The following is a 26,462-nucleotide window of genomic DNA, read 5'->3' on the forward strand; positions in this document are numbered from 1 at the left end:
CTGTGCAGGCACAACCCCTCAGGCACTCTGCCGCTCCTCGCTGCTTCCGCGACTCAGTGTTCGTGCGCGCGCCCGCCCAACATGGCGGCACCCTGCTGCGGGAGACGCCGGCAAATCTATCGCCCTGCCTGCACTCTGAAGGTAGGGGGCGGGAAACCGGAACACGGGGAGCACGATGGGGGTACCTGGCTACATAAGCATGCAGCGTTGAGCTGAGAATTTCATTATCACGCTATGCACATTTAAAACATAATCGTTTCTGTGTTTTTATATCCGTGTGTGTTTGAATTTTTTTTAATGACTGATGTGAGCAATAGATTGTGTACATACGGTATAAAAAAAACAAATTTTTGAGCTATATTTGGAATGAGGTCCACCCGCGCAGAAAGTGCCACTCAGCATTTTTCAAGAAAGATGACACATTTCTGGATTGCATTTGAGCTGCAGCTGTCTGAAATCATTAAGCCCTTTGCCTGCAGGGAAAGCATAACCATGACATTGGCAGTGTGTAACATACACTGAGAGTACACTCTCTGCCTGCCTCTGGAGAGAACGCCTGACCAACATCCAAGCCTTTTTCTGACTTTCAGGGAAGGAATGTGAGGATACAGTGCGATAAAATACAGGGACCATTCTTTCACTGGGCTGACATTTTGTTGTCTGTGCAAGGTAATGTCATTGTCTTAATCTTTACCTATATTTCACTAGTAATACATGACTGTTAAAAATACATTGCAGTGTTTTATAATTAATGTCATTATGATGTCCTAGATTGGAACAAATATCTATATTTACGATAAACAGGTTAAATTGACAATTTAAAAAAAAGTCTTGATTACCCTCTCAAAAATATGGCACGGGTTGGTTTTCATTGAATGTTAGTTTGGAGGGTTAAAAGATATAGCTGATTTCAGTGAATTACTTACTAAGGATTACTGGTGAGATGCATTCAACTATCAGTGCTACAGTATCCTTTTGTTACAGTAATACTAATTACAGCCATTTTTAACACTTTCACTGCCCAGTGCTGTCCATCTTCAGAGCAACCACATAATTGCAACTGGGTGCCAGTGACATGGAAGTGGAGAGAGTTCCACTTCCATTCCAATAGCGATCAACATCTACCTTCGAAAACAAGCAAAAATAGCAGGCCATAAGTCCTAGGGGCCCCTGGTGTGACTGCCCTCACGAGATACAGGTTACATCGGAAGGGCAGCATAAAAGTTAGTTCCCCGATCTTGTTATATTTCACATGGCATGTGCAACTCTTTTTAATGTCGGAATAGCATGCAGCACGGTTTTCTTCTATTCTTTGAAAGGTACTGCGGAATTGTTTGGCAATAAAAGAGTGATCTACCCTATATCATAACATAATATACAACTTCTATTTACTTAAGAATTGCTGTGTCTGCAATCACTTTTTTATTTTAATGACATTTAATTTTTGTTTTATCTATAATATGGCCCCAATTGGATTTTTTTTTATTAAATAACAAATACATCCTACCTCTAAACTCTATGGGCCTGATACAATATATTCGAAGCGTTCAAGGCATTCTGGAACATATTGAATCAGGCACTATTACAGGAACTCTGAATATGGTTATTCATGATATACCATTAGATGGCGGCATTATGAATTGAAGACCCACTGACTTTAAAACAATTCTCATAATAGACAATTTACTGACAATGCTGGAAGTATTCAAAGTATCAAGTTTTTATCTACTAACAAAACTACCCCTTTATTACCGTATTGTTTTTTGTTTTTTTAAGAAAATTGAATATATTTTACACAGTCTCTTCCTTCTTTTAAAAAAAAATAAAAACTAAAAAAAACTAAAAAAAAACAAAAAAATGGAAACTACAGAACAATCCTTTTATTCAAAGTACCTTGTTTGGGTAAGGGCGGTGGGGGGAGCGCAGCGGCACGTGCACGTGTTGAAACCGCGATCTGCGGTCTCACCTATAAAGGAAGACTTGCAACTGAACACGCGTTGAGAGGGTGTGGCTAAAAACATCACAGCCTCTCGTTCCACAGCACAGTACAAAGAAAAAAAAAGCAGCACTTTGATTGGCTGCTAGTTCCTGTGGTCTGATTGGCTAGAGAAAGCTGCAATATGGTTGGTCCTCCCGGACACACGTGACGCGGTTGCTAGGGCTAAACACAATTCTCTTGTCTGCCTGAAAATCTGTTGTGCACCGCAGGAGGAATTTGCGCGCCAAGGTATGAAGTGGGGCCGGCCAGATTGGGCGGTGGTACTTGTTCGCACAGCACACGCTGAGCCGTGCGCTGTAGAATGTACTGGGGACATAGCCTGAAAATTCCAATAAAGTGAAAATGTACAGCTACATAGTAAATGTGTAGCAGTTCCTTATTATAGACTGTACAGTACCTATTGCTCAGTGGCTTATTAATGGGGCTTAGCAATTTCATCATTCAGGGCTGAGATATTCTAAAGTAATGTAAGGAAACCAAGGCTCATAGCACCACAATATCAAGGAGAAATTTACTATAAATAATAGCAAAAAGGAACAAATCTTGTATAACTGAATAAGAACAGGTTCGGCATTGGAGAGTGTCACGATAGAGTGATGAACAGGTTAAGTTGTGTGAACAATACAACAACCAAAGAGTTAAATACTTTCATTTAAAAATAATAATTTTTCCCTGTCTCTTGTGGGGATAACCTGGGTTATCAGGGCATCTACATGAATGGGCCAACAAAACAATTAAAAGGAGATCCATGTTTACATTGAGCTGACTTGTGACAGTGAGCAGATCTAATACAGATCTGCCAGGGTGAGTTTCAAGGGACATTGTAGATTCCTGGGACCATCTCTGGCCAGCAGACAGAGGTAACAGGACGCCTTTAGTATCCTTACAGATTTGCAACATGTAGGATAATTCCCATTAGATTATTATAATAATATAAAATATAGATTTGTGATGAGCAGAATGATATGGTTGTAATGATATTAAATGAGGGGATATCTGTGTGGCAGATATCTGATCATTTGCTTCCATCTCACAATTAGATGTCCAACTAGAAAAATAAGTATTCGGGTGTACAGTAAAATCATATGAACGCAATGCGGTCGTTAGCATTATTCTAGTGCTTACAGGGAGAGAGTTATGGGGCATTATATACTCTCAGATTCATTTGGGTTTAAAATAATTCTCTCTATCTCAGACATAAAAACGTCAAGGAAAGACTGGCGAGTAGGAGATCTGAAACACCAATAAAAGTTTGGCCCTTTTCTCTGCATCATGTCACAGGAAAAAGTGTGTCTTTATAAGTGGAATTTGAGCCTGCCTAAATCAGAATTAGTTTAAGAGGGGGTTTATATCAATAACACACAAGTTCTCATATCAAGACCCCTTTGAAAGGATCTAACTTTGTTCATTGGTAACGTATAGGCTTTCTTTTTATTCCCTTTAATTTTATGAAACGAACTGTATTGTGTGTGTGTGTGTGTGTGTGTGTGTGTGTGTGTGTGTGTGTGTATATATATGTGTGTGTATATGTGTGAAAGAATAACCTAGGTCCAGAAAAAAAAGGGGGGGGAGAACAAACATAGAGTAGTATGTCTGATTAGGTGTCACGTGTGAATGGTAAGTGATACTCACAATTAGATCGATTTAAATGAGCCTGTATCCAAATTAGTTGGATCTGGAACACTGTCTTGTTGTCTGGCATTCTGGGACTGGATTTTTCTTTTCCACACTTGACTTTTGTTGCAGGGTCTGCACCGTCTTAGATTAACTAGTTCTCAATTTCAATGGAACACCATATAGGGATAAAGATATTGGGAAACAAATATAGTATGTAGCCATGTATAAAAATGGTATACAGTTCTTTCTCATGCTGGCAGTAAACCTGGTAAGTATGCAGGATTGCCAGCATCATCATGGAGGTTTGCCCTCACACCCTGGTGAGGTGTCATATGTACACAAGAGGAGTGGTAACATGCTCTGTGTCCACTGTTAGTGACACAAGAGGTGTGGCTGTTTTCTGAGTCTATATAAGACACAGAACTGCCAAAAGTTAGGTTTAAGTTGTTGGAGAGATGGTTAATCAGTGGTTCTACAGAGTGCATGGTTAATGAGTGTCTGCAGCAGTTAGGCTGTCAGATTCAATTGATAGCATACCCTACACTGTGATCAGGGATCTGACACAGATGGTGATCTCCCTTAGGGGAGAGGTGACTCAACTCTTTTGGAGAGGGAAAGAACTTCTGAAAGGGATGCACTACATGGAAATGAGCGGCTAGACTGACCGCTGTGAGGGGCAGTCTGTCTGAAGATGCTAATAAAGATGCCCAGTTTCACAAGACCCTTGCTGTGTATGTGTGGAGTCATTACACAGAAGGAGGCACCACAGAGGAGGTCCTCATCAAACACATCCCCCTGCGGCCGCAGAGATCCCGATGAGGTGGAGGCGCTGCATTAGATGTGAGTAGGACTCAAACCACGCTACCTCAGATGCCTGTCATGCTGATATCGTCAAATATAGAAGCACATGCACACCACTGGTAGATTCTGGAGGGGGGTACTTATCTGCCGGTGCGCTGTATCCAGGGAGGTCCAGACATCCAAGAAGTACTCGAGCAAAGGAATGGAAGCAGGCACACAGTCTTTCTAAAGGTGCAGTTTATTGTGCCACCAAAGGTCCAACGTTTCGGCAAATAGATTGCCTTTATCAAGGAGAGGGCTCAGTCACATATAGAAGCACATGCACACCGCTGGTAGGTGCTGGGAGGGGGGTACTTATCTGCCGGTGCGCTGTATCCAGGGAGGTCCAGACATCCCAGAAGTACTCGAGCAAAGGAATGGAAGCAGGCACACGGTCTTTCTAAAGGCAATCTATTTGCCGAAACGTTGGACCTTTGGTGGCACAATAAACTACACCTTTAGAAAGACCGTGTGCCTGCTTCCATTCCTTTGTCATGCTGATATCCCCATACCATCCAAGCGGGAGACTCAGGAGTCCTGTAAGCCAGCAGGTGCACCACACACTATACATACATGTAATGGGGCCAGTAGACCACAGGGGCCAAAGTGAGATTGGGTGGGGGCCCGTAAAACCGTTACAAGTATAACACAGTTTATTTAAAATAATAAAACCCTATAAACATATAGGTTATTCACTCACACTTTGTAAGTAATAAAAAGACAGTTGGAGAGTTGTTAATCAAACTGAGTCTCTCACACTCAGCTTGTGCCCCAATCAGCTAGTGTCTGTTCTGTGTTAGGTTTTAACCTGATTTGGAGATTCGCTGGAGACTCAGACCTGCTGCTCCGTGTACCAGCATCTGTTCCCTCTGACAGCCGAACACTTCCGTGTCGCGTGTCTTTGTTTTACTCAGAAGATTCCAGCAGTCATAATACTCACAGCTCCTTGAACATGTGGGTTGTGCTACTTCCCTACTATCAAAACGCAACCCGAACTACAATCATGAAGCTCAACCTCGGAGAACCACCTCCTTCAAACAGTGCTTACAATTTTCAGTTTGTGCCAGTATCTGAAGAGGCAATTGCACATTAAAACTAAACAGCCAATGTGCACCTGAACTACTGCAATCAAAGTTCCTCGGTGCCCCCAGTAATTACCATACAGGCAGCAAGCAAGATCGTCATGGTCACAGGCAGGGTCGGCAACAGGAAGGCAGGGCAGGGGAGCAGGAACTGAGACCAGGGATTTAGACTAAGGAGCAGGAACAGGACTGGGACTTGCTAGCAGGAAACAGACTGGGGCAATCTAGTTCAATAGCAAGGTCCTTTAATATGAACAGGACTCAAACAGGAACATAAACAGATCAGAGCAGAGGGAGTCTGGACACAAATCAAAGGCAAGGGAGGAACCGGAAACAGAAAACTATAAGGACAGGAGCAACAAGGAGACAGACAGAGAAACCCCAGCGCAGACAGAAAACAGAAGCACATCTGGTGGACAGAGAAAGGAACTGGGAGAGGAGACGGAGACCTAGGAAAACATATGTCAAGGCTGTTTCCTGACATTACTCCCCTCTCTCCAGGGAGGTCCTCCGGACGACCTTCCCGGATCAGCAGGATGTCCTTCATGGAAAGTTGATTTGAGGTGGCCCTCCCCCAGTGGTCTATTGGTGTGCAAGGTATATGTCCCCACAGTGACGGGACAGAAACCAGCAACCGGTCCATCAGGGTCTTTAGAGAAATCAGTGAGGACATTGAGTTCACTTTTTGTGGTCTCCTTTTGTGACCAACGTGTTTCTTTTAGCTTTGGAATCTCTTTCTCCAACTCTCCAACTTCATCTTTTCAGACTCCAATTTAGTACTAAATGTCTGTCCCTTGTTACCCATGCTCAGGTCTTGCAAAGCCTCTGCCAGCTTGATTTTGTATTCTATCTGATGTCCGGAAACTATTTCTACTGTCCTAGTCTCGTGCTGTTTCGTGGTGTCATTTAAAGAGCATTAAAGACCAGCTATTTAAGTTTTCAGCTCTTGAAGCTGTCCTTTTGCACTTCTTTTCCCACTCAATGCAGTTTCCAGTTCAGCTTCTTTGGAGTTGAGTCATGATTCCATATCCAGCTGACTCAGAGCAAGTCTTAAATTTGTTTCCTTTTCTTTATTTCTGACCTGCAGCTGCCGGTACTCCTCCCGGACCTTGTCCAGCTGCAGCCGGACCTTCTCACAGGCTGTGGGATCCAGCAATTCGCAGACATCGGCCATTTTTACCTCATAGCGCAGTGTCAGGCCGGCCACTTCATGGATGGACACCTCCTCATTCTCTTCCTTTTTGGCGAGCTGTAGCTTGAGTTCAGCGATCTGTGCCTGAAAGCGCTGTGAGATGCTGGGATGTGTGTTCAGCTGCCAGCTTTAGCTCTTCCACTTCTAGGCTTTGCTGCAAGTTTCACTCCTCAGGGAGAAACCCCTGTTTCTTGAGTGTATTCTGCAATTCTCCACTCAGGGCATTCATCTCTTCAATGTGCTCACTCTGAGCTTGCTTCCACACCTCCTTCATTACGTTTTGGAGCTCTGCCAATTCCTTCGCTAGGGTCCCAGCAGCTTCATTTTTCCAGGTTTCTTTCTCCTGGGTGTACTGACTGTTGGAGATGGAGCAGTGTCTCTGATGCTCTTGCTTCAGTTTCTGGACCGCCTCATGCTCCCTCTCATATAAAGTTACTTGGCCTGTAAGCTCCTCCTCCAGTGAGGCTCTGGTTATGATCAATGTAGCCTTCAGCTCCTCATGCTGCTCTTTGTGGACACACTGGGTACTCAAATGCTCTTGCAGCATTTCTACTTTGCTAGCAGTCTGAATACTTGGCGTCCTGCAGACTTGGACGCAGTTCTTGCAGCTGACTCTGCAGCATATTCTCTGCTTGTGTGCGTTGCTCCAGGGAGACACATTCTTCTTGCAGCTCTCTCTCTGCATTCAGCAGTGCTGCCTGTATGTCTATCTTTTCCTGGGCCAATTGTTTCTTCACTTTTTGAGCTTGGTGAAGCTTCTTAGTCTTTCCACTGACCTGACTAGTCAGGATTCATAACCTCTTCCTTCAGGTTTATGTTCTCTTTCTTTACTGGCTCTATGTCCCTTAGGACCATCTCATAGGCATCCCTCACTGTACACAGCTCTTAGACTGTGGCCTTCCTGGCGAGAGTGTTCAAGCTCCGTACTAAGCCTGTGAACTTCTTTCTGAGACGCTTCCAGCGCTAGACCAACTTGGTCCATGAAACTCTGGTCCTGGGCAGAATCAGCGTGTACCTTCTCCAGCTTACTTGACAAGATCACCCTGTCACTCTCCAACTGATACTTTTAATTTTCCAAGGCACCCTCTGCTTCTTCCAGTGCCAATTGCATCCTTGACTTTCTTCTATCAATAGTCTTCTCGTCTTCTAATTCATGGAGTCTTTTATCACCTTCACTGACTCGGACAGTTAGGTTCTTGCACACATGGTTTGGAAAGAAGTCCTATAAAGAGAATAGGATATGGAAAAGAAGGCCCCTATTACAGCACTACCAATAGTGTAATGATGAAATTATTGTAAAAGTTTTTGCCACCTTGAGAAAGCGCCACTGTGTAGCAGTAAAGTCCCAGCATGTATAAATGTTAAAGACAAAGTATCATCTACCATGATGAATTACTAGTCTGACTGCTCTACAACACAAAGAAATTAGCAATATGATACCAACTATAGCTATAATCTAAATGTTGGGAGATCCACTAAAGAGTCACATTATTTGGAACTCTGGTTAACTTGAGCATATACAATATAAATTGTTCTACAACGGTTACAAATATGGTAGCTTTCTGACATTGTATATAACAATGCCATTCCTGTTATAGAAGGATTTTAATTACAAATATCACACTCTCAGTTAGTGGCGATCATCGCTCTAGATGAGTAGCAGAACTCAGTTTTAACTTTATTTATGACATCCTGTAATACACACTCCAAGTGACGATTTTCGCTTTTTGAAAAAACGGAATCTAAGTATCTAGTCCAACAGGACTTAAAGAGGACTATATATTTTGTACTGTCCTAATATTTCATACTATAGTCAATTATACCACTAAGGTATAGTGCTGAGATAAATAATCAGTAAGCCGATATTTAACATCATTTGTTAGTTAGTCACCATTATTTTATATTACATTACTATTAAAGGGTGATTTTTAATAATTTCATCATTACACTATTGGGGGTGCGGTAATAGGGGCCTTCTTTTCCATATCCTTTTTTCTCTTTATAGGACTTCTTTGTTCACTTGTAATTAGCCCCAGCACCCCAATTTCTACTTGACAGTAGCGAGAGTGTTTTCTTTCCCATCCCTACTCCCATTTGAACCATGCACTTGGTTTGCAGTTTCAAAACCATTATTAAACCCTTCGACAATCTCCAATATTGAACGTAGCTCTGTGTTAAGTTGATCAATGGTGTTCTGGACCTGGGCAGCATCAGTGTATGCCTTCTCCAGCTTACTTGACATGATCACCATGTCACTCCCCAACTGATGCTTTTCTTTCTCCTGTAATACGCATTTAGCAATTGCTGTGGACAGACAATTTTGTAGTGCAGCTTTGGCCTCTTGCTCTTTATCAAGTCATCCATAGAGGCAATCAATCTCATTCCATGCAGATTGAAGTGCCTGAGTTAAGGGATCTTTACCTTGGTTAAAGGCATCCGCTTTCTTTTCCACTATTCCTGGGATGATTCTGTGAGTTGCCTTAGGCTGCAGCATATCTTTGTTTTCATCTAATGCATGCTTTCCTGAGGCGAAAGGGTCATCTTTAATTCCTTCTGCAACTTCCACTGTAACACCATCTTCGTCTTCGTCGTCTTCCTCTTTGAGAAGCTCTGAAGAATCAGTGGTACTGTGTCCACATTTATTGGTCAAGACATTTTTCAACGTGGGAGCCATAGTTTTCGGACATATGGAAAACCAACTTCCCCAAGAAAACCAGTAAAGAGGAAGTGTGTCTTTAAAGCAGAAGCATTGGAATGAACAACATAAATATTAGGCACAACAGGGAGACAAAAGTTAGGAGAGCTGCCCTTTAGATTTGAGACCTTAGCATCAGTCACATAAATATCATAAATTGCAGGTAAAACTATACTCAGAAACTTGCAGTTACATCTGAAACTTTTAGAATCCGGCATAGGAATATCACAGATTGCAAGAAACTAAAGACAGAGAAACTTGCAGTTGCATCTGAAACTTTTAGAATCAGGCATAGGAATATCACAGATTACAGAGAAATCATGGAATACAGCAACAAAACAATGGGGGTACTCTTGTTTTTGAAATGGGAACCATAAGGACCAGCAGGGGTATACCCAAGCAAGAAATCAAAAGCAAGTCTGCTAGTCTGAAAATCTGCAGTGGCCCACCCGGAAATGCAGAGAGAGACAAGCCTTGTCCAGGGAATTAAAGTCTGATAGTCTGAAATGGTGACACCAGGTACTGTAGAATAATTCAAGGTTTTTTTTTTTTATAAGGGAATTCTTCTCAGGGAGAAAATGCACAACAAATCCTGCAGTACACTTTGCGGCAAAAAAAACCCCTTCAAGATCCCAAACGGGGTTTTCAAAAACCAAAACAAAAGTACTTATCTTCCTTCAATATGTGGTCTGCTGAAGCAGGAAGGTGAAGAATCGGTTCCCGCGAGGTCCAGAGGTGACCTTTGTTTTCTGTCAAGGGAGAGACTCCTGGAGCAGGTAGGACCTCGGTGGCTGGAACAGCGGGGAGCAGGCAAGGATTGTTAGTGTCACAAGCAGGGTTCGGTGGCAGGCAGCAAGCAGGATCGTCATGGTCACAGGCAGGGTCGGCAACAGAAAGGCAGGGCAGGGGAGCAGGAACTGAGACCAGGGACTTAGACTAAGGAGCAGGAACAGGACTGGGACTTGCTAGTAGGAAACAGACTTGGGCAATCTCGTTCAATAGCAAGGGTCTTTAATATGAACAGGACTCAAAACAGGGACATAAACAGATCAGAGCAGACCGAGTCTGGCCACAAAACAAAGGCAAGGGAGGAACAGGAAACTATAAGGACAGAGGAAAGGAGCAACATGGAGACAGACGGACAGAGGAACCCCAGCGCAGACAGAAAACAGCACCACATCCGGTGGACAGAAAAAGGAACTGGGAGAGGAGACGGAGATCTAGGAAAATATGTCAAGACTATTTCCTGACAAAGACACGTTTCCAGTGCTGTGGAATAGGAGAACACGCCTTAAACTAGTTTCCCCCCTACCTATCGGGGTATATCTAGAGCTCTAACTCCAACCCTTTGGATGTCAGCTGCCGGGTCTTGCAAGGCTCTGTTCTGGGGCTCCTACTATTTTCAGTCTTCATTAATGATCTACCTACAGCTTGTAAGGGAGCTTCAATGTACATGTATGTAGATGACACAATCTTGTATGCACACAGCCCTAGCCTCTCTGACAATGGTCACGTACTTCAATCTGACTTTTCAAGACTTAAAATCAGATTTCCCAAAATAAACTGTTTTTAAACACTGACAAAACTGTAACAATGGAATTTGGGATGAAGTCTACATTTCTAAAGCTGCCAGATCAGTGAGTCTACTGTAGTATCTAACCCCTGGATTGAAAGGTAGTGCTGTGGAAGAGTTTGCTGACCTTCCTGTACAACTTGACCAGGATTATGAAGCCATCAAAGCTGTATTGATACAACATTTTTATATCACCCCAGAGTTCCGTCAGCAAAAATGCAGGGTCCTACTGCGGGGTTCTACCGATCGTTTTTTTGATCTGGTGGGGTACCTGACTACTTTATGCAAGGAGTGGATTGGGGGCTGTATATTAAAAGCTTTGACGGGCTACATGATTTCATAATCCATGAGCAAGTTTTAGCACTGTGCTCAGCAGTGGTGTAAAAGAGGGGATGATGGATATAAATCCAAAATCAACCATGGAGGCTGGCAACCTTACAGATGTTTACATGTCTCATAGGGCACCAGCAGCTAAAAACAGGATCCAAGTATGGAAAGGGGGGCAAGTCAGAGAAACCCCACAACATCCTCCTGTTATGCCTACTTCATATGAGGGGGCAGTTTTCCCACTGGTGCAAGGGGATACCAATATGTGTTTTGCTGGCAACAAGCTGGGGCATATCAGTACTGCCTTCCCAGAAAAGAAAAAGCTCACAACTGCATCTGAAGAGAATTCCCCATCAGAAGCATGCCCGTGGCTTATGTGGTATCTCAGGTGCAGGAAAATAGGGATGACCACTTACAAACATTCTCAGAGGGCAGAAACGTAACCAAGGACTGAGTGACTCAAGTGTTAGTTACCCTTGAGAGTACCCTGGAGTGATGGGACCTGAAGAAATCATTCGTGGGTTGACCTTGCATTTGGTGGTGGTGGGAGGAGGCCACTATGATTTACTTGTGGCAAAGGTACCTGGATTGGGATACCTGGCAGGATGTGCAGGAGATGGCAGTAATGGATGGTATTCCTGCTAATGTATTGCTAGGAAATGATTACCCAGTATGAGGCTGCTTTGACCTGACCCAAGTTTGCCCAGACTCAGGAGCCAGCCGCTCAATCATAGGCACTAATGCACATTAGGGACTCAGATGACTTGATTAAGATTAATATATTAATAGGTTAAGCATTGTTAATATTATATATACAGTTAGGTCTGGAAATAATTGGACACTGACACCATTTTCATGATTTTGGCTCTTTACGCCACCACAATGGATTTGAAATGAAACAACTGAGATGCAATAGAAGTGCAGACTCTCAGCTTTAATTCAAGGGGTTGAACAAAAATATCGTATGAAACGTTTAGCAATTGCAACCATTTTCATACACTGTCCCCTTATTTCAGGGGCTCAAATGTAATTGGACAAATTAACCCAATCATAAATAAAATGTTAATTTTTAATACTTTGTCGAGAATCCTTTGCAGGCAATGAATGCTTGAAGTCTGGAACTCATGGACATCACCAAACACTGGGTTTCCTCCTTTGTGAGGCTTTGCCAGGCCTTTCCTGCAGCTGTCTTTAGTTGTTGTGTGTTCGTGGGTCTTTCTGCCTTAAGATTTGTCTTCAGCAAGTGAAATGCATACTCGACCGGGTTGAGATGAAGTGATTGACTCGGCCATTGCAGAATATTCCACTTCTTTGCCTTAAAAAACTACCTGGTTGCTTTGAAAGTATGTTTTGGGTCATTGTCCATCTGTAAAGTGATGCGCCGTCCAATCAACTTCGCTGAATCTGAGCAGACAATTTATCCCTATACACATCAGAATTCATCCAGCTGCTTCTGTCTTCTGTCACATCATCAATTAACACTAGTGACCTAGTGCCATTGTAAGCCATGCATTCCCATGCCATCACACTGCCTCCACCGTGTTTTACAGATGATGTGTTATACTTCGGATCATGAGCCGTTCCAAACCTTCTCCATACTTTTTTCTTTCCATCATTCTGGTGCAGGTTGATCTTAGTTTAATCTGTCCAAAGAATGCTGTTCCAGAACTGGGCTGGCTTTTTTAGATAATGTTTGGCAAAGTCTAATCTGGCCTTTCTATTCTTGAGGCTTATCAATCGTTTGTACCTTGTGGTGAACCCTCTGTATTTGCTCTCGTGAAGTCATCTATTTATGGTAGACTTGGATAATGATAGACCAAACCTCCTGGAGAGTGTTCTTCACTTGGCTGGATGTTGTGAAGGGGTTTTTCTTTATCATGGAAAGGATCCTACGATCATCCACCACTGTTGTCTTCAGTGGACGTCCAGGCCTATTTGTGTTGCAGAGCTCACCAGTGCATTCTTTTTTTTCTCAGAATGTACCAAACTGTTGATTTGGCCACTCGTAATGTTCCTGCTATCTCTCTGATGGATTTTCTTTTTTTGTTTGCAGCCTAAGAATGCCCTGTTTCACTTGGATTGAGAGCTCCTTTGACCGCATGGTGTGGGTTCACAGCAACAGCTTCCAAATGCGAATGCCACACCTGGAATCAACTCTAGATCTTTTACCTGCTTAATTGATGATTAAATAATGAAGGAATAGCCCACACCTGTCCATGAAACAGCTTTTGAATCAATTGTCCAATTACTTTTGGTCCCTTGAAAAAGAGGGGGCAACATATTAAAGAGATGTAATTCATAAACCCTACCTCCAATTTGGATGTGAATAGCCTCAAATTAAATATGATAGACTGCACTTTAAGCCCATATTCATTATTTAACTGTAACTTGAATTTATTTTGGTACACAGCCGAAATAACAAAACTTGTATCAGTGTCCAATTATTTCCGGACCTAACTGTATTTATCATTCAGGTTTGGTTGGCTAGTCTTCTTTTTCCTAAGTCTATAGTGACCATGTCCAGCGTAAGACGCATATGTCTTTCTTCCAAATACCCTTAACTTAAATAAAGATACAACACACTTTTTTTTATTTTTGGTAGTAAAGGTCACAGTGTTACTTTATTAACTCATCATAACAAATACAATTTTTAATAAACCAATACAATATCCTTTGCCTTCCGGCCATAAGGGATAAAGGAACAGAACATACCGTACCTGTAAAATCCAAACTCTGCCTCCCAGCCAAAATAGAACATTAAACCATATTATCTTAAATCCCTTAAGAAGAATAAACCGCCACTACCGAGTCCATTTGAGGAATCACGTCTGACTGAAAAACTGCCCAAAGGTTTAACAAATAATGGTATTTCTCTGTTAAATTTTCTTGAGCATCTTTCCAGAGGTTTTAACTGATTGAACTTTAACCATTTAAATCAATGTATTACCCCATACCAAATGACCAGTGTGCCTGGAAATGCTAAAATAATATGTGATAAATTCCTTGTAATAAGATGTATCAACTCCAACATCTGCATCTCCCCTAGGTTGTTACTCCCTGCATGAAACAGCAAGAACACTGGGTCTTCCTTGCTACCAGCCATGGTAATACCTCTTCTCATCTCAAACGTCTGTGCCCCAACCAAGAAACGGATACCTTATCCTGAGATCCATAGGGCCACACTAACATTTTTACCCGCCCAGTGTATATAAGAGTGCCCAATGATCCAGACATACTTCTTATTTAAACCTGAAAAGTGGGAAGAAGAGCAGATGGGAGAAATGTGATTCCTTTTAATGTATTAAATGAGGTCTGACATACAATTTATAACACTTTGATTCCCTATTGACATTTTCTTCTCAACCCAACCTTGCTGCCTCTGTAGCAGGCCCTATCCTAAATTAGTGATTCCCAAATTCTGACGGCTCATAGTCTAACTTGTTCAGGCATGACTGAAAGACTTTAATAAATTGAAATGTTGATAATGGACTCCGTCAGCATGTACTAGTAAGCAGCTTGTGATGTCAGATTTTAACGTCAAATAACATTGCTTAGCTGTTACTGTGCAAATTTGGCTCCCTTCTAATTTAAAAACAAGCAAACACCCATACCCATTTTATCTGTCTTTGACCTGCCAATAAGTCCATTTATACCTTCTTCATCGCATCTTATTTCATCCAACCCCAAACATCTTTAACCCCCTTTATTAGCTGATATTACCTCGCTTAATCTAAAAGATGCAATAATAACTTTGACTCAACAACCAAATAACAAACCTTTTGTAACATTTGAATGAACTATATTAAACTGTAATGTTCTTGTATTCATAACCATATGACCTTTTTAGAACCTTTTAACTATCTGCTTAACCATAAAGTTTTTTGTAACATGTATGTATTTTGGAGAAGAAAGACTCTTGCTAATAGCCTATTCAAAGTAGCTGCCGATGAACCTCTCTGCATGCTACTTAAGATAAACTATATGAAGATATACCTTGAGATTTTTTCTTATGTTTGGTTTTTCTTTTCTTTTGCCTTTTTATCTCTTTTTTGTGTTTTTTTGTTTGCACAGTACCATTAATTGATATCAGTTGTCTGATTATTGGTGGTGGGAGGTATATATACCATTCACCTCCCCCAATGATTTACTCCTTGAGAAAGTGTCACAGGGGACGTGAAACGCGTGGGAGGAGTGTTCTCTGTGTTTGTACATGTTTTTTATGTAGTTTAATAAATTATTTTTAATCTTTTTTGGCTTGTGAGTTTCCCCCGTATTTTTATTTGGAGCGGCAGTTACCTCAATCTATATTTGCATTAACAATTCTAATAAACCAACATTTTTTGTAAGCCCATCTTATGGATAAGGTTCTGCACACCATTGTTCTTGCCCAAACGCTCCAAAACCCAGAGCTGCTTCCTGGGGTAAGCAACTTATCGCCACAGGAGGGAACGGTGCTTCATTGATTTTTAAAATGAATGACAAGTTACTACAGAGTTACTACAGTCCATCCCCCCCTCTTATAACCTTTTCTTCCCATCAGCCCCCAACTAACTTACAAGACACTCTTGTGTCGAACAACTGATGCACCCTCCCACTAGCTGGTCAATGGCATTGTGCCAACACACAACCCCCAACTAATCACCTCTGCCACTTGTAAAAGCTGGGCAATCGCCAGCTCACAATACAGCATTTCTTCAGCCCAAAGGCAGCATCCACACAAACATGCTGACCCTTAGTTAGATGCTAAAATGCCATCATTTAGCTAGACAATATTTGCCTAATGCAAACCTGGGATAGATGATGCATACTCCTTTGTATGCTAATTGGCAATTCTGGTATTAGAGTTAGCGCTGTGATATTTAAGTGTTAAGTAAAGTTAAGTAAATACGGCTAATGCACAGCATTATTTGACAATTTAAGAAAGGTTCCAAAAACACTAATCCTAAAAAATATTTTTCAGCGAGAGTATCTGTATGCTCATTCTGTAACAGTGGGCCATAAACTATTCATATGGTGCACATACTGTACACTGTATTAATTTGCATTTGTGTCTTACTGTACTTTTCACAGGCAGTTGAAGATATAGTAGATGCTAAGTTTCGAGCATATAAAACAGAAACATTGCAAGTATGTTTAGTCATGCGTCAGAATGAGGTACTGAGTGACCTATTTAAATAGAGGTTACTTGAAACCGCTAAGCGTTGAGCCTAAAGAGATGACTCTTTAGTGGAATATTTTGGAAGGTAACTGTGAGCTACACAAAGGTCCTTACCATTTCTGAGGCCTTTTTAGAGAAGTGATGTCTGACTTTTTGGCAACATTACAGTTCTTTTTAAAGGTCTGTAACATTTGCCTGATAGATGTTACAAATGCTTCTAGAATAAGTTACACCAGAATAATTTATCAGCCTTTATCTCTTCTGCTTCCAACGTGTTACTGCCATTATATTGTCACTGAGCATCCTCCGTGGCTAATAACTTCCTTCTGTTTGATTTCTAAGAGATGCTAAATTCAAGTCCTGTACTGAAATGGCAATACACCAATTGTGCATAACTAGATCTCAGAGCTAACGTAGATATGATGCTAACTCAACTCTTCTAATTCATTACTACCAAATTAAAGGGCAGATCCATAAAACTTAGTTGAATCAGGGGTCGCAAAGTGACGTTGCCTAAAACAAGAATGGAGGATATGTTCCCTGAGGTTAATGCGTATCCTTAACTAATTACTGTATGTGTAAAAGTATACTCATGCATTGTAATGCAAGATCTGTTAATCAGTTATAGCCTAAACCAAATGGAAAAGTTTGTTTCCATGTGATTAATCAAATCTCCCTTTATAAAACTGAGGTTTAGCATAAAAACCTAGTAGCTAGATATGCTGAATATAATAATGTTAACATAGCTGATGGTAAAATGAAATCAGGATGTTACCTGTTGAGCAAAGTAAGGAAATTGAATTAGAAGACGGACCCGAAGGTGGAGAAGTTTACCTCCTAAAGAAAACATTGGCACATTTCCTTTTACATATTGTTCATTAAAATTCATGAACATAACTATTGTATCAAAAAAGAAAGGACAGGGCAAAGCACATCAGAGATAGGTATCCAAACAATGTATTCATAAAAACACATAGTATCTATATCTTACAATGCGGTAAGAAGTAGTGAACATCAAAGGCAATCATGGAGGAGATATATTTATATTCATGGTTGGTCCAGACTATCTTTCAGCCCTCCTGTCACATACTGTAAGTCCTAGTAGCTTCAGGCAGTGACAGGCTATCCTGTGGGGTTCCCCCCCCCCCCTCACACAGCCTGCCTGAGTGGCAGGAGAGGTGGTGACACTGGGTCTGTGTTGCAGCCAATCATGGTGCAGACCCAGTGCCCTCCCCATCTGCAGTGGCTGTATCAAATAAAGACCCCTTTTATATACTTCTGGCTAAGTCGCAGTCTATTGGACAGAAGTATAGGAGAAAAGAACTATCATGGTAGGGACTCCCTTCAGCTCTGCTGTACCCTACAGTGTCTGGAGGCGCTGTCACCAAATGAAAAGAACCTGATGATCACCTAAAGCCTGTCCTGTTCCCCACAACATCGCGGAAGCGCATCTCTCGTGGACCCTCACAGGTAACCAGCACCACACATACCTATAGCCTAGGCAGAATCTCCCATGGGGGGAGGTAGCAGTGCTACAGTACACATATATATATATATATATATATATATATATATATATATATATTATATATAAGTGAAAATATTACTGTATGCTCATTTGCATGTCTTAGACAGGTCTGCAACCCCGCATTTCACCATTATCACCCAGCACACAGCACTTCCACTGCAGCAAGGGATTCTGGGAAATGACATGCAAATGAGCACACAGCGCCACCTTTTGCTTCAAAACCATTCAACATGGTTCCCTGTAGGCTTAAGCTTGCTGCATGGTCACAGCTTTGAGCAGAGCCAGGGTTAAGATGCATGGCCAGCAAACCCACCCACAGACAGACTGTTTCAACCTTAATGGGTCTCTTCAGTGTGGGGTTGGTTATACTGGCTATGCAAAAAAAAAAAGAAGCAAGGGATAGGTTTTATCATTGTTAAGTTATGGTGGGTAAAAAAAAGTGACAAAAACCCTCCACAGCAAATCATATAGCAAATGGAAATATTACTGTATGCTCATTTGCATTTCCCAGAATCCCTTGCTGCAGTGGAAGTGCTGGGTGCTGGGTGATAATGGTGAAAGACGGGGTTGCACACCTGTCTAAGACATGCAAATGAGCATACACCGAGCAATATAGTCCTTTAAACCAACAATGAATCAATCTGTGCTGCTTCTTCCCCCTTCCCCCCCCCACACTTTATCAAATGTAAAATTTTAAGTCTCCAGTGAATAACCGCTTTGACAATTTTGTATAGGTAACCAAACCCCAAATTTTCCTGTTCAAACTAAACTTTTGTCCGTTAATTTGATGTAACCCTAATTTACATGGCATTAAAACTCAACTTAGAAATACAATTTGTGTAAAATTATCTGGATGAATTTGACATCAAAGAGAGACCTGAAACCTACAGTACAGTACATGAACTCTCCATTGTATCAATAAAAAGATTCCCTCCCAGGTATTGGATGGAAAAAACAATGTGTTAGGTGTTATCCAGATTTCAAGGGACAAATGTTCTGAAATCTTTATCATATTTTATTTTTCTTACAGTAATGCATCACATCTAAACAAACAGAACATAATATTTAAGATGGTCTTCAGAAGAATCAAACATGACAGAAAAACAAGGTAACTATCGTATTTTTTAATTGATTCCTGTATTACAATGGGAAGCAATCTTAACAAGGGACATTTCAGCTTTAAAATGTGTCAAAGCAATTCATGTTTCTCATTATTATGTTAAATGAGAAATGCAATCATTTTTATATCAGAGATGCAACAGAAGTCTTATAATTAGTTCTGTCTTGACAAAGAACAAATGTTTACTACAGTACCTCGGCTGCAGACATAAGCAGAACACAGACAATCTCTGAGAGATTCCGGTCTGCATGCGAAGCAGGATAGAGGAATACAAGGCAGGCAGTGATGTACTGCTGCGACACACTTTATTCGAGCAAATACCCAGTATGTACCTGGCAGATACCTGGAATGCGCCGCTCCTCACCTCTGACAAGCCCCGTTGCGTTTGCCTTCCCAGCCATGGTTCATGCCTGGCTGACGGGCAGCTGATCTGTTAAATGATAATGATTAGGATTTAATAGGCTGCAATGCTTCGCGTGTCTACCAGATGGCATAAATTCATGAATTGTAATGCAGTATATATATATATATATACTGTGCAGTATTGCAGCCAGCGGGAATAAAATGCTTCAATCCCTGCCTGGAAAATAACGCAATGCACTCGGGCAGAAAACAGTCACAAACCTCAATACACCCGAGTATACCCAAATTCGTGGGACTAGCCGAGCTCGAATAAAGTGTGTCGCCAGTGTATGAGAGGAAGAAAAGGCCATGTAATGAGAATAAGAGCATAAAGTGAGCAGTGTAAAGAGCCTAGGCTACTATAAAATTTATATTGGTTATTAAAAAAATAATATGGTGAAGCAGAAACCCCCCAGAAGCCTATATGATTTTAATACAGATAATGAGCAGGAAAAACAGGTGACTGGTGGTGCACAGCAGAAAATATAATGAGAAGGAAAACCATGCACTATAAAAATATTTATTCAACACATGAAAAATAATGGGAGGACTGCAACAAGGATCCCTCTAACGCGTTTCGCGCGATGTCAGCGTGGTATACAAATGGTGGTTTAAGTTAGCCTTTCTGTGCATGTCACCATAGGGCCAGTGGTGATTGTGAACACCTTAACTACACCTTTTGGTCAATCAAAATTTGATCAAAAAGACTCAAATTAGCTGAAAGTAGCTACAGGGTCAAAGTGGCCATCTAGGTGCAGTAATAATGGCTCCCAGTCCTGTAACTACTTCATGGGATTCGTCCCCTGTTTTGTGAGAGCCGTAATGGGACCCACCTCCTTGGAGAAGTTTTTAATGAACCTTCTGTAGTAGTTGGTGAATCCGAGAAAGTGCTGAGTGGGTTTGAGACCCTCCGGTACGGGCCAGTCTAACACTGCTGAGACCTTAGCTCTGTCCATCTCAAAACCCTGGGCGGAGGTGACGTATCCGAGGAAGGAGATCTTAGGTTGTTCAAATTGGCATTTCTCCAGCTTGGCGTAGAGAGCATGTTCCCATACCTCTGAAGCCTTACCTGGACCTGTGATGAAGAAAAAAAATCAGGATATCGTCGAGATATATGACCACAAATTGATCAAGGAGATCTCGCAATGTCTCATTTATGAAGCTTTGGAACACAGCCTGAGTGTTAGACAAACCAAATGGCATCACAAAGTATTCATAATGCCCATCTCCGTTATTGAACGCCATCTTCCATTCGTCACCCTCTTTAATTTGGACCAAATTATAATCCCTGCGGAGATTCAATTTAGTGAAAATAGAGGCCCCATGGAGTCGGTCAAATAGTTCCGGAATGAGAGGGATAGGAAAACAATTTTTGACTGTAAGTTTGTTCAACCCCCGATAATCTATACAGGGATGCAGAGACCCGTCCATTTTTCTCACAAAGAAATAACCCGCTCCCGCTCCCACAGGAGATGTAGACTTGCAGATGAATCCATGTTTCAAATTCTTTTCTATGTACTTCTGCATAGCCTTCGTCTCTGGCTCTGAAAGGGGGTACGTGCACCCACGACGTGGGATGGCTCATGGGAGCAAGTCGATTGGACAGTCCAATGCATGATACAGTGGTAAAACCTTGGCTTGCTTCTCGTTGAAAACATCCCCAAAATCCTGGTAGGCGAGAGGAAGACCATCAGGGAGAGACACAGACGCCAGCGGTGAGTCAGAGCTGGAGCGAGGTATAGACAAGCAAGTCCCGTGACATCGCTGGCCCCAGTTGGTCACTTGTCCTGTTAACCAGTTGATTGTAGGGTTGTGGGAACGCAACCACGGGAGACCTAATACTATAGGTGCTGAGTGTGCATTGATTACCATGAAAGGGAGTTGCTCCTTATGTAGAAATCCAATGTTCACTACCAGGGAGATGGACTCCTGGGTGATGATACTAGGGGTCTTCCATCGATCACCACAATCTCTAATGGTATCTCACACGAGCAAAGGGGAATTGCGTGTTGCTTGGCGAACGATAAATCGAGGAAATAACCAGCTGCCGGCTCCACGAAGGCCTGAGTGGAGACTGAGGCAGGACCCCATGAGAGGGAAACCAGCAGAAGAATCCGGGAAGACATAGAGGGTGGTGGGATGATAGAGATGTCCAGCGAATGCTCCCCCAACTTCACTGGGCACGGGCATTTTCCTGATCCTGCTATAATCGGGCAGTCATGGGTCCAGCGGAGGCAGAGAACTGAACTTTGGGGCCAACCAAGTAGTTGGACTCTTATCAGCATGGCACTTCTCGGACAGGCATTCATGCTTTCTGAGATCAATCCGTACGTAGAGAGAAATCAACTCTTCAAGGGCCTTTGGGAGTTCCCGGCAGGTCAACTCATCTTTTAGGGGTTGCGATAGTCCCTGTCAAAAGGCTGCTACCAAGGCTTCATTATTCCAGCCGGTTTGGCCACGAGGGTGCAAAAGTCAATGGCGTACTGGCCTACTGTGCGAGTTCCCTGGTGGATCCACAGGAGTGAAGCTGAAGATACCCGTCCTGGAGCATCAAACACCAATTTGAAAGTACGGATGAAGGCAGGGGAGTCGCAGATCAGGGGTGAATCCCTTTCCAGAGTGGGGAGGCCCAGGCAAGTGCCTCATCAGTGTGAAGAGAAATGATGTAGGTCACCCAGGCTCGGTGCGTGGTGAACATTGATGGTTGCACTTCAAATTGGATAGAGCATTGATTAAGAAATCCCCTGCATGCCATAGGGTCCCCACAAACCGTAAAGGAGTCAGGATCTGAGGTTCTCTGATCGCTGGGGAAACTGAAAGCGATATCGGAGCCGCATCTGCAACCTTCAAGTCTGGTTGATGGGTGCCTATGTGGGTGCACCGCATCACACATCCGTGCCAGTTGTTGTGGTGAGGCATTGCTGTGTAGGGTGAGGTGTTGCTCATGATCCCCCAAGTACTGTCCTGGCAGAGTAATGGCTCATCCTACCTCAGCGGGGTCCAAATTTGGGTCGAGCAAAATGTAACGATGCTCGTCTCAAGCAGGAAGCGACCCGCAGGGCTGATGTAGGAAGGTGAAAGAACTGACCTGAGCCGAGGGACAGAGCCCTGATAGAGTAGTGAGTTGTAAGCCGAAGGTCAGGGCTGGCAGCAGAGTTGCATAGTTGGTGTGGATACAGAGGTCGAGACAGGCTGAAGACAAGGATAGTCGAGGAACGTTAGCCGGGTCTGGTAACGAAGAAGACAATAGATAAGCGCGTTGCATGTACTCAGCAGGAACTGGAACTTGGCTCTGCAATTTCCTGCTTACAGGGCTGTACTTTTATAGGAAGTTGCCAGGAGCAAAAATGGCCGATTCTGCCACAGAGGGCGAGCACGAGCAAAATCCCACACCGGACTCTGAAAACCCGGCACAGATTTTGCCAAACCTCATACCACATAAGTTGCTCGGTTTATCTCCATTCGAGCTTCTGTGTGAGCACCGGGTGCGTGGACCGCTCAACATGTTCAGTGAGGGATGGGAGTGGGAGGCCGCCACGACCGATACCTCGGTGGTGAGGTATTTGGTGAAGCTCAGGGAACTGTTGGAAGATCTCATGGGGTTGGCCCATACTCACTTTAGGGCAGCTAAGACCAGTCAAAAGTATTGGTATGGCCAGAATGCCTGCAACAGTGAGTTCATCCCAGGGCCCATAAGAGACAAACTATATGGTGGGTCTGAACGAGGCAGCGGATGTAGTACATTAATATGCTGAAGGAATATTTTGCAAGTGAGCAGGTGGCGATGGAGTGTAACATGTCACAACGATGATCAATATTTGTCTACCAAAGATCTGAGCCGTGGCTATTGGCATATCCCATTGACCTTGAAGGCTAGGAAGAAGTCAGCATTTTTAACCCAAATTACTTGTTCGAATTTTTGATCATGCCATTTGGGATGAAGAATGCTACGGGTACCTTCCAACACCTGGACAACATATTTCTGTAAGGACTGCAGGGGTATGCCGGGTACAACTGGACGATCTGACGATCTTTAGAAGAACATTGGATGTACACTTGGAGCATGTGGCGGTAGCGCTAGACCGTATGTGGAATGGCTGGGGTGCTGTATCTGGGACACCGGGTGGGCAGGGGACAGCTCAGGCGTGAGCTGGCAAAAGTAGAGGCCATCCTCTGGTGGCCAGCTCCCCATATGCAGAAGCAGGTGTTTGCATTCCTATGGACGTCCGGGTATTGCCAGGAATTCGTGCCTCAGTATAGTGCTATAGAAAATAACCCTTGACGAACTTGAGTAAAAGGCTCCCCCCCAACTGTGACCTGGTCTCCTGAGTGTGAGATTGCCTTCCAGGCCCTCAAAGATGTCCTCGTCAGTACTCCTATCCTGGTGGTCCCCGACTATGGCAAGCGGTTCCTGGTGCAAACCGATGACTCTACTTATGGCATCGGTGCGGTCCTTAGCCAGGTGGACGAAAATGGGGCTGAGCTCCTGGGGGTTTATCTCATCTCAGCTATAGTCCTGTGTGTATGGGTAATCATTTATGGTGGTGACTTACCACAACCCCTCAGCTATATACAGTGGGCTAGAATGGTAAACTTTTGTGGTGGAGCTTGTCCCTTCAAGTGTACAATTTTACTATCCAGCTTAAGAAGGGAAATTACCATAGTAATACTGACGGCATATCTCGGCAGATAACCCCAGCTTGCTGTGCCAGCATGAAGTCCTGTCGACCCAGGAGGCTAGCCTATCGGGACTGCCACCCCAGGGGTCTCATCTTAAAGGGGGTGGAATAACAGTAGGGGAAGCCTGGCACAGTACATTAAAGCTTAAAGCTGCAGTTCAGTCAATATCCTGCATGTGTGTTTTTTTTAATAAATCAGTTCTGTAGTAAGAAAAAATACTTTTAGCATTTTCTGTTTTTAAAAAAACAACTTTGAAAGACCAATTTTCTTGTATTCTATTTAACAGCCATTTGCTAAGGCACTGCCCCTTCATGTCCTGTCACAAGCCCTGGCACACCCCTTTGTCAGCCCTGCCCTCCCTCTAGCACAGCGGTGCGCAAACTGGGGGGCGCGCCCCCCTGGGGGGGCGCAAGATTGTTTAGGGGGGGCGCAGAAAGCAGCGGCGATTATTGCCAGTAGCAGAGGGAAAAAGCCGTCTGCAGCTGCAATTTTATTTTGGCCATTAGGTGGCGCTGTGCTGTGCTAAGTAACGTGCTGTGCACAGTAGCATCTCCCTGCTTCCTGCATCAGCTTTGTGACATGGGGAGAGGGGGTGAGTGAGACTGGGACATGGGTGAGTGAAACTGGGACATGGGGAGGGGGGGGGTGAGTGAAACTGGGACATGGGGAGGGGGGGGGGGAGTGAAACTGGGACATGGGGAGGGGGGGGGGGGGAGTGAAACTGGGACATGGGGAGGGGGGGGGAGTGAAACTGGGACATGGGAGGGGGGGGGGAGTGAAACTGGGACATGGGGAGGGGGGGGAGTGAAACTGGGACATGGGGAGGGGGGGGGGAGTGAAACTGGGACATGGGGAGGGGGGGGAGTGAAACTGGGACATGGGGAGGGGGGGGGAGTGAAACTGGGACATGGGGAGGGGGGGGGAGTGAAACTGGGACATGGGGAGGGGGGGGGAGTGAAACTGGGACATGGGGAGGGGGGGGAGTGAAACTGGGACATGGGGAAGGGGGGGGAGTGAAACTGGGACATGGGGAGGGGGGGGAGTGAAACTGGGACATGGGGAGGGGGGGGGAGTGAAACTGGGACATGGGGAGGGGGGGGGAGTGAAACTGGGACATGGGGAGGGGGGGGAGTGAAACTGGGACATGGGGAGGGGGGGGAGTGAAACTGGGACATGGGGAGGGGGGGGGAGTGAAACTGGGACATGGGGAGGGGGGGGGAGTGAAACTGGGACATGGGGAGGGGGGGGGGGGTGATACTGGGACATGGGGAGGGGGGGAGTGAAACTGGGACATGGGGAGGGGGGGGGAGTGAAACTGGGACATGGGGAGGGGGGGGGAGTGAAACTGGGACATGGGGAGGGGGGGGGAGTGAAACTGGGACATGGGGAGGGGGGGGAGTGAAACTGGGACATGGGGAGGGGGGGGGGAGTGAAACTGGGACATGGGGAGGGGGGGGAGTGAAACTGGGACATGGGGAGGGGGGGGGGGGGTGATACTGGGACATGGGGAGGGGGGGAGTGAAACTGGGACATGGGAAGGGGGGGGGGAGACTGGCACATGGGGGAGTGAGACTGGGACATGGGGGGAGTGAGACTGGGACATGGGGTAGTGAGACTTGGACATGGGGGGGTTGAGACTGGCACATGGGGGGGGAGAGAGTGAGACATGGGGGGGTGAGACTGGGGCATGGGGGAGTGACTTGGTCATGGGGAGGGGTGTGAGTGACATGAGGGGGGTGAGAGTGTGAGATGGGGAGGGGGGTGAGTGAAACTGGGACATGGGGAGGGGGGGGAGTGAAACTGGGACATGGGGAGGGGGGGGGGGAGTGAAACTGGGACATGGGGAGGGGGGGGGAGTGAAACTGGGACATGGGGAGGGGGGGGAGTGAAACTGGGACATGGGGAGGGGGGGGAGTGAAACTGGGACATGGGGAGGGGGGGGAGTGAAACTGGGACATGGGAAGGGGGGGGGAGTGAAACTGGGACATGGGGAGGGGGGGGAGTGAAACTGGGACATGGGGAGGGGGGGGGGTGATACTGGGACATGGGGAGGGGGGGAGTGAAACTGGGACATGGGGAGGGGGGGGGAGTGAAACTGGGACATGGGGAGGGGGGGGAGTGAAACTGGGACATGGGGAGGGGGGGGGAGTGAAACTGGGACATGGGGAGGGGGGGGAGTGAAACTGGGACATGGGGAGGGGGGGGGAGTGAAACTGGGACATGGGGAGGGGGGGGAGTGAAACTGGGAC

At 44.4% G+C, this 26,462-nt stretch overlaps 1 protein-coding gene across 4 annotated transcripts in view; it reads left to right on the forward strand.

Moving 5' to 3' along the window:
• The first annotated feature begins 479 nt into the window (after positions 1–479).
• The window catches only part of LOC142489639 (protein-lysine methyltransferase METTL21E-like), a 41,587-nt gene continuing 15,604 nt past the window's right edge, over positions 480–26,462 (forward strand). Inside the window, exons 1-3 of one of the 4 annotated variants that reach the window (XM_075590752.1) lie at positions 480–669; positions 14,372–14,429; positions 19,042–19,119. In XM_075590752.1, coding sequence (XP_075446867.1) covers positions 19,104–19,119 — 16 coding nt within the window. In that variant the 5' untranslated portion in view covers positions 480–669; positions 14,372–14,429; positions 19,042–19,103. Of the gene's footprint in view, positions 670–14,371; positions 14,532–17,849; positions 17,954–19,041; positions 19,120–26,462 lie in introns of those variants that run through there. The other 3 variants (XM_075590751.1, XM_075590753.1, XM_075590750.1) reach the window with 3 other exon arrangements.

The sequence above is a fragment of the Ascaphus truei genome, chromosome 3, assembly GCF_040206685.1.
Source record: "Ascaphus truei isolate aAscTru1 chromosome 3, aAscTru1.hap1, whole genome shotgun sequence".
In the NCBI taxonomy this organism is placed as follows: domain Eukaryota; kingdom Metazoa; phylum Chordata; class Amphibia; order Anura; family Ascaphidae; genus Ascaphus; species Ascaphus truei.